At 52.1% G+C, this 12,394-nt stretch overlaps 1 protein-coding gene across 1 annotated transcript in view; it reads left to right on the top strand.

Moving 5' to 3' along the window:
- The window catches only part of SHISA6 (shisa family member 6), a 132,729-nt gene that overhangs the window by 106,294 nt on the left and 14,041 nt on the right, over window positions 1-12,394 (top strand). The window contains exon 8 of the mRNA XM_050981415.1: window positions 8,405-8,467. Within this exon, the coding sequence (XP_050837372.1) occupies window positions 8,405-8,467 (63 nt within the window). The remainder of the gene's footprint in view (window positions 1-8,404; window positions 8,468-12,394) is intronic.

Below are 12,394 nucleotides of genomic sequence, written 5' to 3'. Positions count from 1 at the left end.
GCTGTGGGTGTCACAGTCCCCCCATTGTCTGTGACTGCTGGGGACAGGCTCACTGCCACCCCAGCTGTGGGTGTCACAGTCCCCCATTGTCTGTGACTGCTGGGGACAGGCTCACTGCCACCCCAGCTGTGGCACCACAACACGAGTTCTGGGATCCCTTAAGGGACTCTGGAGCTGCCACTTCTCTCAGGCATTTGGGCTGAGCAGGAGTGGCTGAGGGGACCTCCCTGTCCCTATCCCTGCTGAAATGGAACCCAGCTGATGCTTGGAAAGCTGTTTAAGGAAATCCACCCCATAAATGCCAACAATAAATGGCTGTTCCCAAGGCTGGGGCTGCTCCTCCCCAGGGACAGGACCTGCATCTCTCAGGAGCCTCAAGAGCAGGTGCTGGGGGCAGTGACACACGCAGGTACCTCCATCCAGGACAGCCCCTGAGGCTCTCAGTGCCACCAGAAGGACAGAGGCATTTTCAGGGTTCAGCTCACCCAGAGGAGCTCCCCTGCCTACAAAGGCAGCGTGAGCAGCCCAGCCCCCAGGCAGATGTCTGCATCAGAGGTGTCACAGAGCACAGCCTCGGCAGCCAGGGTTCATTTCACCCAAATTCCAAGTGTCACCATGCTGAGAGAGCCTCTGGTTAGAAAAAGGTCAGCTCCTTTATCCCTCATTATTCATTATCTTTTCATATCCCTCCACCATCAGCTGCTTGAAGAGCCATTATTGCAGCACGTTCAGAGTGGAACAGATGAAGTTCTCCTCTCCCCCCATGCTGTGACCTCTGTGAGGGCTGAGAATAAACTAATGACAATAAATTATAGAGGTGGTGCTGGATATTGCCAGAGGAGTGATAAAATGCGATGGCAGTTAATAGAGGAGGGTGAAAACACACAAGGCAGCTGTTGTCTACCAGGAAATGCACTCAGAGAGAGAGAAGTGGCACCCTGTGCTCAGGGCCAGAGCACTCGAGGGCTCCCTGTGGTTCCTGCTGCCTGGAGAGGCTCCTGGAGCAGAGGCTGGGCAGAGTCACAGGAATAAAGTTTATTAAATTTATTAAAAGGTCCCAAAGGATCCACCTGGGGCAAACCCAGAGCAGGTGCCCCCTGAGTGGGGTCAGAGACCACCCCAGAGCTGCCTGTGGGGCCCTGGCAGGGCCTGTCCCTGACCTCTCCCCTGCTGCATTCTGTTTGCAGCACGGACTGCCCTCTGACCAGGGGCTGACAGCTCAGTGCCACAGCTCTAGCTCTGACTTCCTGGCCAGCCTGCCAGGATAATCAACAGAGAAGGTGAAAAACTTGAATTTCAGCCTTGAGTATCCGAAATTACCCAGTGGTGACAGAGCTGGACACACATAAATGGGTTTAGCTGTGTGAGAGAGGAGGGAGGAGCAGCAGCTCCAGGAGCTCCTACCCCCCCACACCTGGCACAGGTGTCTCCTCCCAGTCCCTGTGCTTTGGATGTGCACTAAGCTGGTAAAAGTATTCTTTAAGACTGTTTTCATTGGAGCTGAATTCCCAGCAAAAGGAAATTTGCCATGAAAAGCATCCAAGGCTGCCCGGGGAAAGCGCTGAGGCTCCTGCTGGAGACAGAGAGCCTCTGGGATCAGAAATTCCTGGTGCCTGGCCAAAGCACAGAGCCACGGGCTCCTGTCACAGGCACTCCTGCTGGCTGGGAGGGGAGGGGAACAGCGAGGGGAGCCGGCAGAAATCCTCACACAACCCCAGAGCCCAGCTGGGCACGGGCTCCAGGGGGCCAGGACAGCTGGGGCTCATCCAGGTGAGAAATTGGAGAGTGGAAGAATCACCTGAGAGAGCAGCACGGGGAGCTGTGCCAGCCCTGCCCAGGGAGCTGTGCCCAGCCCAGCCCAGGGAGCTGTGCCCAGCCCTGCCCAGGGAGCTGTGCCAGCCCTGCCAGTGAGCACTGCCCAGCCCTGCCCAGGGAGCTGTGCCAGCCCTGCCCAGTGAGCACTGCCCAGCCTTGCCCAGGGAGCTGTGCCAGCCCTGCCAGGGAGCACTGCCCAGCCCTGCCCAGGGAGCACTGCCACCCTGCCAGGGAGCTGTGCCCAGCCCTGCCCAGGGAGCTGTGCCAGCCCTGCCCAGGGAGCTGTGCCAGCCCTGCCCAGGGAGCACTGCCCAGCTCTGCCCAGGGAGCACTGCCCACCCTGCCCAGGGGGCACTGCCCAGCCTGCATGGGGAGCTGTGCCAGCCCTGCCTAGGGAGCTGTGCCAGACCTGCCCAGGGAAAACTGCCCACCTTGCCCAGGGAGCTGTGCCAGCCCTGCCCAGGGAGCTGTGCCCAGCCCTGCCCAGGGAGCTCTGCCCAGCCTTGCCCAGGGAGCTGTGCCAGCCCTGCCCAGGGAGCTGTGCCCACCCTGCCCAGGTAGCACTGCCAGCCCTGCAGGTTTGCAGGTGAATTCCGTGGCTCTGGGTGGATGTGGGTGGGTGTTGAACACAGCACAAGCAGCCTTTGGTGGCTTCTTTTGCCGAGTCATCCCTACCCAGTGCTCTCCCTCGGGGTCATTTCTTCTCATTCTTCCTTGGACCCCCAGTCCCACCTCCAGCTCCACTTGGAGCCCAGATCTGTCCCTGCCACAGGTGTTGGCCCAGATCTGGGGCAGCCCCTGATTTTATGCTGATTTTCCACTTCTGTCCCAATGCTCGCTGCTGTGTGATCCTTGGAAAGGTTTTTCTGTCCTGCCACACCTGGAGCTCTGCAGGCTGGCAGGGTCAGTGCTCTGCAGCTGGACTGGGATGTTTTGCACCCCAAACCAACCCAGCCCAGCTGAAATATGGTTTTTGTGACAGCAAATGACACCAGGTGTATCTGCTGAGCTCTTGGTGAGCTGATTCAGCTCCCAGCCATCTGTGCAGCCTCATTTTCCCAAGCCTGGGGCTTTCAGTGCTGCAGCAGCACCTGCAGCCTCAGCTGTGCCTTCCTGCCCCTTGGCACCCCTCTGGGGCAGCCAAAATGGGGGGGGGGGATCAGCTGTGGGGCAGCTCTGGGTGGTCAGTGCCCCAGTGGGTGGAGGAGCAGGAGATGGGGCTGTCACCCTGATGTTTAAGGTTTTCTAAGCCTTCTGATGATTGCATTCTTGTAACGAACTTTCTCTTTAAATCACTGATTGTTCTGCATTCTTTTATGGGGGAGGAGAACTTTGATGGGCTGTTGGTTGGTCCAGTGTCATTGGAGAGGTGGCACTGTCACCCTCCAACCCACTGTCACTTTTGGAAATCTATAACTGTTGGAGGCAGGGAATAAATAATTCCCTTTTTTCACCCTGAGAGCAGCGCTGTGCACTTGTGGTGTCTCGTGTCCTCCAGTGGCAGGTCTGGAGAGAGGAAAGGAGCCAGCAGTGCCTCCCTCCCTGGAGCAGTGGGAGGTGTCCCTGGGACAGGAGGAGGTGTCCCTGGGACAGGAGGAGGTGTCCCTGGGACAGGGAGAGGTGTCCCTGCCATGGAAGTGGGACAGTGGGAGGTGTCCCTGGGACAGTGGGAGGTGTCCCTGCCATGGCAGGGGTGGCACTGGATGGATTTTAGGGTCCCTCCCAACCCAAACCCTTCCAGGATTCTGTGATCTCTCCTTAAGAGAGTCTGTGCCGCCTTCTCCCCTTGCTGGAATTGAAGCACTGCCAGAGGAGAGCAGGGAATTGTTATTAAAAACAAGACTTTGACACTGCCACACACAGATCTTTTATAGAACCGCTGTTTTGGAAGCCACTCTTTAAGGTGACTGCAGTTGGACTTTAGCAGCCATTTAAAGTTAACCACCTGCTTAATTGCTGCTGGGATTGGGGTTTAAATAGAGCTCTCCCTTCGTCCCCACCACGGAGCCACTTTCCTTGTGCCTCCATAAAGCACCTACAGCCAGGGCTCGCTTTCAGGGCTTGATTAGTGCTGTGACTTCTTTATCTGCCCTGGAGATAAGGCTGTGATCGCTGCTAGATCGAGATAAGGCTCTGATGGCTGCTAGATCGCATCTGCATCCTAATTGTCCCAAAGCCAGGCTTAGCAGCTGACAGGCGTGCAAAGGAGCCTCCATCCAGGGAAAACAAATCGGCAAAAGGGTGGAATTCATTTCAAACCCCTCCATCCTCCCTCTGGCCCCTCTGCTGTGTCACATAAAGTCTTTGCTTCTCTGCCCAGACACCCCCCGGCTGGCCAGGCCTTGGTGACAGATGAGGAGCAAGAGAATTTCTGTGGCTTTAGAGCGATTGAAAACCAGTTAAGGACCTCAGCCCATTCATCTGCATCGGGGGCTGCTTGTAACAACTCAGAGTTAGCAGAGCTGAGGCTGGGAGAGCCCTGCTGGCCTCTGGGGGTCGGGAGGGTCCCCAGGAGGAGGTGAGAGATGGGAATTGACTCCAAGTTCTTAGAAGGCTGATATATAACATAATATAACATAATATAACATAATATAACATAATATAACATAATATAACATAATATAACATAATATAACATAACATAACTAACATATAACATATAACATAATATACATATAACATAATATAATATAACATATTATAATATAATATAGCTATACTAAAACTACACTAAAGAAAGAGAAAGGAGACATCAGAAGGCTTAGAAAAGAAATGATAATAAAACACCTGTGACTGCCCAAAATCCTGACACAGCTGGCTGGGATTGGCCATTAATTAAAACAATCCCCATGAGACCGATCCAAGATGCCCCTGTTGTTAAACCATCTCCAGACCACGTTCCACAGCCAGCAGATCATTCTTGTTTGCATTTCTTTTCCGTGGCTTCTCAGGGGAAAAATCCTGGCGACAGGACTTTTACCAAATCTGTCAGTGCTCTCAGGTACTCCCTGGACATTTTGCAGGTGAAATCCCTGCTCCTCCAGGTGTCCCTCACCCCGAGGTTGGATAACCAGCCTGGCTCCCTGTCTTCCCCCCAGGTACCCCAGGAGCTGCTCCTCCCCCACTAAAGGTCCACGATTAATTAGCAGCCGATTTGTGCTCACAAAATCCTATTAAAAATCCCCCAGGTGATACAGAAAAAATCTGCCCCGAGTTTTCCAGGGCTGTGCCCGCGAAGGAATGAAGGCTGGCAGGTGTGAGCACACCTGTTCTGGGCTCAGGTAGGCCCTGAGGAGCGGGGAGGGGAGGAACAGAGACAGGGAAAATAACAGCTCTGTCATCAGCGCGGCTTTGGATGGCTCGGGCTCCTGAAGAACGGGGCCGTTCACCGCTTAATGAGGATTAAAATAACTCCTGAATCGCTGCCTCAGTCCCTGAGCATCCTGCTCAATGAATGAATCACAGGATTACTGCTGGAAAATAGGTTGGAATGGTAGAACAAAGACCTGACAGCAGGAGAATAAAGGGAGGCTTTGGAGCCAGCCTTCCCTTTGGCATTTCCAGCCCTGCTGACTCCAGCTCAGGCTCTGGCTCCCCTGCCCCTTGCCACGGAGCATTTTGGGGGCCAGGCAGGTGCAGGAGGCTCTGGAACAGGATATTCACAGCTCAGGAGAGCAAAAGGATGAGCTGTTGGCTCCTGCACAGCAAAGGCAGCGGGGTTCGGTCATTTATTAGCACGAATGTTCCCGTGCTCATCACTCCCAGCCCTGCCTGGGCAGAGCCGGCTCGGGAGGGGTTGGGGGCTCCGTCCCCCCTCCCTGGGCTGCTCTTTGCCACCCTCACTGCCCCAAATCCCTGGAAAAGGCTGGAAAAAGCTGCTCCCCTTCCCAGCTCTGGGATCATGGGGTGCTGGAGGACAATTGCTCCAGGCTTCCCCTCTGCAATGCAAAGAGGGGCTGGAGGGGATGAACTTTGTGCTGGCAGCATTTCCATTTCCCTCAGCAGCTCTGGGGCTCTGCACTCCCCCAAATCCCTCAGGCCTGAGTGCTGGGGGGGGTTCACCCTGCAAAGGGATTTTCTCTTCATCACTCAGGGCACCGAGGGGCTTCCAAGGCTTCCAAGGGTTCCAAATGCCACATCCTCCCACCTTTAAATCCCTCCAGGAATGAGGATTCACCCCTGCCCTGGGTCCCTGCATAGGCTGATGGTTCCTCTGCAGGCCTTTATTTCCCCTTTTTTTTTTCCTTTTTTCCCCTTTTCCCCCCCATTTTCCCCGACCTTTTTCTTTCTTTTTCCCCCTTTTTTCCCCGACCTTTTCCCTTCTTTTTTCCTTGTTTTTCCCCCGACCTTTTTTCTTTCTTTTTTCTTTCTTTGTTACCCGACAGTTTTTCCTTCTTTTGGTCCCCCTTCATTTTTTCCCCCGACCTTTTTCTTTCTTTTTTCCCCCCTTTTTCCCGACCTTTTTCCTCTTCTTTCCACCCTTTTCCCCCACCGTTTTTCCTTGTTTTTCCCCACACCTTTTGCCCACCCTTTTCCCCGACACTTTTTCCTTCTCTTTTCCCCCTTTTTTTCCCCCACACTTTCCCCGACCTTTTTTCCTTCCTCTTTTTTTCCCCCCTACTTTTTTCCCGCCCTTTTCCCCCGAACCTTTTTCCCCTTCCCCTTTCCCCACCCCTTTTTTTTTTCTTCCTCCCTTCTTTTCCCTTTTCCCCCCTTTTCAGGCCATTCTTTTCTCCTCTTAACTAGAGATTTCAGAGCAGCTCCAGGTACTTTAACAAATTCCCTAAATCGAATGCAAAGTACAGCATGACTGTCAGAACGAGCACACTTACAGGTGTATCTGTAACACAGCTGGCACATATTAAAAATATCCTTGCTCTGCAGATTTCATAAGGAATCTTATTAGGAGGGACAAGTTGGAAAATAAAATACAGCATTTTCTTTTCATATTCTGACACTTGATTTCTTTTTTCCCATTACAGAATGCAATAAATCAAATTTTTATTAGCAATATTCCCATATGAAAAGGACTGTGACCTCAGCAAGGTTTCCAGCATTTTCCAGCAAAGCAATGTGAGATTAATTAGAGAGGCAGGTTGTTAATGAGCTTGTCTGGGGTGGAGGCCACGAGGGCTGAGTGACCATGCAGGGATCAAATATCAGGGGAAGGATGGCCTGGTGTGGTCCTGGGTTTGGTCTCTTTGTCCCTGCTGGAAAAGGAATTCACTTATTAAATTTGCAGGTGATATGAACCTTGGGTGACTGTAAGTCTATTAGAGAACAGGATTAGAATTTAAAATGTTCTTGACAAATTGGATAAATAGCCTGCAAATAAATTGATTAAATGGAGAAAAATGAGATGCCTGGGGCTGAAGCAGGAATGCTAAAAAGCCTTTTCTGTGTTGGAGAACAATTGGAGAGTTCCTTGGGAAAGCAATAAGGAACCACAAAGGATCACAGACTTTACATGAACCAGGAAAAGAAAAATATCCCAGGTCTGTGTGAGCAAGAGAAGCTGGCTGGGGACAGAGCAGGCATTGCTCTCTGTCCCGGGCTCTCAGGGCTCCCCCAAAAACACATCCCATGGCTGAGGGGGATCTGGGTCAGGGGAGCACGGGGGCTGCAGGAAAACAGGGAATCAGCAAAGGAAAGGTGCCAGCACCAAGGACAGAGGAGCTCACAGCACCGTGGTCATGAAGGGCTGGGCAGGAATCAGGGGGGTTCTCTCCACGTCCCTGGAAGAAGGAGTTGGTCTGAAAAGCAGAAAGGAAAACTCAGTGATCCAGAACTTCTGGGGGGAAGGAGATGTCCATGAAAGGTTTGGGAATAGCGGAGTGACCCCTGGAGCAGCAGGGCAGGACATGAAGGATCCCAGAGATCTCCTCAGCTCCTGCACTGCTGCAGCCCCATCCAGGGGGGGAAGGTCAGGGCAGGGAGCTCAGTCCTTGCTGAAGGCCCTGGAGGCTTCTCAGGAGTCCCTTATCTGCTGATTTCAGTGCAGGGCAAGGGGACAGAGCTGTTCTCCCCAGGGCAGTCCCACCAGTGGCTCTGCCAAGGATGGTTCCCTGCCCTGCCTCCCAGGATTGCCATTCCCTGGGGAGGGAGCAGAGCTGTGAGCAGCTCCAGGGCACACCTGACTCCTCTCTGTGCCCACACAGGACCTGGTGCTCTGGCTGTGCTCACAGTGGGACAGGCTGGGCTCGGGGGCTTGGGGCTCACATCCTGAACACTCCAAAGCTCCAAAGCCCTGGTGGAGCTGGAGCAGCAAAAGGGCCCCTCCAGGAGCAGCCCAGCCTGTGGTACAGCTGGGTGTGCTCCTGTCTGGACACGATTCCCACCTTTGCAGAGAACCCTCATTTGCAGGCTCAGCAGAGGGGGAGCAGATTCCCATTATCATGTTCTCCTTGCATCTGGAATTTTAAGTGAACTGCATAACAGAATCTTCTGCTTTCTTAAGCATTTCCTTCTCCTTTCTTTAATCATGCTGAGATTTCCTGTGATACTGTGAGCTGTAATTATCATCTGCAGATCAGTGCCAATGCTAAGCTGGTTCTTAAAGGGATTTTTTTTTTCTCTCTGTGAATTTCAGATGACCAAGAACAAAATTATAATCACCTGATACTAAACAGTGACAACCAGACACCTACACATGGTAAGAGAAAGCAAAGAGCAAAATTACACACGTTGTAACTTTCCTCTGCCAGCCAGTAACATTTACTGGCACCAAAGGTGTTTAATGCTAATGGAAATATTCCTCTGGCAGTGCTGCATGGCTCCACTGACATTAAACACAGGACCATATTTTCAGTAGTGTGCCCAGGGAAATATGGCCCAGCCTTTTCTAACTGTGCTGATCAGCCTTGTGTCTGATTCCAAGAAACTCCTTGGTTTCCCACTTGGTTTCCTCCCCCTCGTCCCAGCCTGGAGATGTTTCTTGGCCTCCTCCACGGCCTCTCTCTGCTCAGCCCTGTCCCCCAGCCCTTCTGTCCCTTCCTTTGGGTTTCCCTGAGCAGCACTGGAGCCTGGGGTGTCTCCCCTCCCTTGGAGCCAGCCAAACCCTGGCATCCCCATCCAGCCCCATCCAGGCCCCCAAACGCTGTTCCCAGTGTCTGTGCCATCAGACCAAGCTCTGACTGACCCCTCAGGTCCCCTCTTCTGCTGCTCCTTGTCTGGGTCCTGTCCGTGTCCCCCCCTGTGCCTTTGGAATGGGATCCATTCCTCCTGCTGCAAGCTCCCAGGAAATCTCATCTCTGTCCCTTCTGGCAGCTCTGAACCTCTGTATTTGTTACTCCTTTTTGTCCTGGCTTTTGTTTTGAATTCTGAGACCTCGTCCTGGCTGTTCTGGAGCTGATTTATTGCGAGTTGTGCTCACATGTAGAAATCTCCCTGCTGCTAAGGAGGGTGGGAGGACGATTGCCCTTGGAAAGATCCCCTGAAGCCTTGGGGGTTCCTCCTTCCCAGAGGAGGCAGGCATCTCTTCAGCCTAAAAACTGCTTCCATGGTAAGCCTGTGCCATCAGGACTTCATTTTCTGTCTCCCAAACACTCCAGGAGGAAGAGTGTCAGCTTGAAACTCCTCAGTGCCACAGCAGTATTTATTGAGCCTGAACTGACAGCCTCCAATGTTCCTGACTACTCATTCTGTTTACTTTTTTACTTTCCTGAGGGGGGAAAAAAAGAGAAGAAAATGGAGAAATAGGGTTGAAATTGTGCTGTCTTCTCTTTGGTCTTGGTACTCATTTTTAAAATCCAGCCCCTGCTGGGTTCTGAGTGCCCTTGACTGTGTCTGCCCAGGAGCTTCAGTGCAGCTCCAGCATCAGGGTCCCGTGGCATCCAAGCTCTCCAGGGAATGTGACAAAACAATTCCACTTCCCTCTGCTCCTAACAGATGCTTTGCTTTTTTATGTACTTAAGAGACAAAAAAACCTGAAGGCAGATCCACTGATGGTCGTGGATTCCTTGTGCTTCCTGTGCCTCAGTAATTGGGTTGTTGTGTGGGACTGGGATGAGCTGACTACAAATGAGGGTGTGATTCAGAGGTACATCTCTCTCTGAGTGCTCCAGATGGCCAGGGCTGCTTTTGTTCCTTCCCTCCATGTGTGCTGCTGCTGCTGCTGCTGAGCCATTGCTCGGAGAGCCTGAAAACACATTTGGACTTTGCAAGTAAGACATCAGAAGAGCTTGAAGGGTGGCACAGAGGGCTGGAAGGATTGCTGGGAATTGTGATATCCTGGGGAGGACAATTCCCAGCAGGATCAGAAGTGACCACAGGCAGCTGAGTCACAGGAAGTGCCCAAGGCCAGCTTGGATGGGGCTTGGAGCCCCTGGGAGGTGCCCATGTCCTCCCTTCCCTTCCCTTCCCTTCCCTTCCCTTCCCTTCCCTTCCCTTCCCTTCCCTTCCCTTCCCTTCCCTTCCCTTCCCTTCCCTTCCCTTCCCTTCCCTTCCCTTCTCCGGCCGGCCCGGCCCCGGCCCTTGCCCCCTTTTCCCGGCCCGGTCCGGCCTGCCCGTTCCGGCCGGCCCTTCCCTGCCCGTCCGCCGCGGCCTCCCTGTCCCTGCCCTGGCCCGTGCCCGTGCCCGGCCCTTCCTGCCCGTGCACCTGTCCCGGCCATGCCCTTCCCTGCCCGGCCCGCCCGTGTCCCTTCCGTCCCTTCCCTTCCCCTCCCTAGCCCTGTCCCTTCCCTGTCCCTTCCCTTCCCTTCCCTTTCCTGCCCGGCCCTTCCCTTCCCTTCCCTTCCTTTCCCTTCCTGCCCTTCCCTTCCCCTTCCCTTCCCTTCCCCTGTCCTTTCCCTTCCTTCCCTTCCCGTCCCTTCCCTTCCCTTCCCCTCCCTCCCCTCCCTTTATTCCCTCATTTTTCCCTCTTCTCTCTTTTCTTTCTTTTCCATCCTTCTCTCCCTCTCTCTTTCTGGCCCTGGGTCAGCTTTAGGGTCCATCCCATCCCATCCCAGCGCATCCTGGGACTCCTCAGTTCCAGACTCTCCAGCCCAGGGCTGCAATCCCAGGAGTTCAGTTCTGCTGTGGTTGGGGGCTCTGAATTAACCCCAGTGACTCTGAGCATCCCACACCTGCCAGAAATCCTCGGATTTTTCCTGCTGCTGCACAATTCCTGCCCCAGATTCCCCCCAGGACACCAAATGTCCCATTCCAGAGGCTCCTGCAGCCCTTTAGAAATACCGGCTGAAATTCTGCTTTCAGTGACAGCATTTAGACCCCAACTCCACTGAAATCTGAATTTCCATGTGGATTTCCTCAACTCTAGACTTTATTTCTACCTCAGCTGCAGATTTGAGCTGCAAATGAAGAACTCTACAGCAGTTTTAGGAAATGTAGTGATTTGTATGTAAAATGTGAGTGGGAGGGAGCAAGTATTAGGCTCTAAGCACAACCAAGTTTTACATATGAAATGCAGCTAAATCTTTTGATACATTAATTTATCTTGCTTAGATATTCAGCCTTCACACAAAATAAGCACATAAAATGATTTCCCCCATAAAAAACATTAAAATATGAAGGAAAAAACCAAGCTGGGGGCATAAAAGAGAACTGAGCATCAGCTGTAACAGAAATGCACACTGGCTGCCTGGGTTTAGTTTCTGTACAGATTATTGCTTTATTTTTTACTGCTGCTGAAGTTTCATCTCATTATATTTAGTGCATATATAATTATCCTAACCTAAAGAGCACCTAATAAACAATTTTTTTTTTTTTTTACATCTTTATAAATACCAAGCACATTTCCAAATAATATGGTTAGAAGGAAGTTCATATCACAACTTTTATGTCAGTTAATTGCATTTGACAATCATCTCAAAAAATACTTGGTAAAGCACCATGAGCAGCCAATTACTTCAAGGTTTTAATTTGGCCAAGTGCTTTTGCATGGATGACACCTGGGATTGCTCAGAGGGAGGAAAATTTCATTTTATAGCTGAACTTGTGTGGGCTTTTATCACTTTCCTCTATATGGACTCATGTCTGAGTGTGGTTTTCCCTTCCTTCCTTCCTTCCTTCCTTCCTTCCTTCCTTCCTTCCTTCCTTCCTTCCTTCCTTCCTTCCTTCCTTCCTTCCTTCCTTCCTTCCTTCCTTCCTTTTTCCCTCTTCTCCCCTTTTTTTTTAATTTTCCACCTTTCTTTTCCTCCTTCTTTCTCTTTTCTCCATTTCAGAAATCCAGGGCATCTTCCTTCCCACACACTAATAGGGCTTTGGGGGATATAGTGCTGAAAAAATCCTTGCATCAATTTTCTAACATCAGACCAGAAGCTTCAATTTGGGGCAATCCCAGAAGATATGAAAATGATTCCCTATTCTGTCACATCTCCTCCAGCAATTTGTTGAGAGTTTTGTGTCTATTGTGTTTAAGGCACTGTTTACAAAATCACCACAATTAAGGGCTGTGTAAATTTGCTTTATCCCCAGCAGAAATGTGTGGGGGAAAGGAGAAGCTAACCAGGTGTGCAGCATGAACCCCAGAGAAGAGGCAGAGCTGGGTGTCCTGCCCTTGGCAGGGTGCAGTGGCAGTGGGAGGTGTGATGATTCCCCTGGGGGGTTTTGGAAGGAATTGGAGATGGGACCTCTGAGTTCT

This window comes from Serinus canaria, chromosome 18 (genome assembly GCF_022539315.1).
Source record: "Serinus canaria isolate serCan28SL12 chromosome 18, serCan2020, whole genome shotgun sequence".
In the NCBI taxonomy this organism is placed as follows: Eukaryota; Metazoa; Chordata; class Aves; order Passeriformes; family Fringillidae; genus Serinus; species Serinus canaria.
This window is presented reverse-complemented; position numbering and strand designations above follow the sequence as displayed.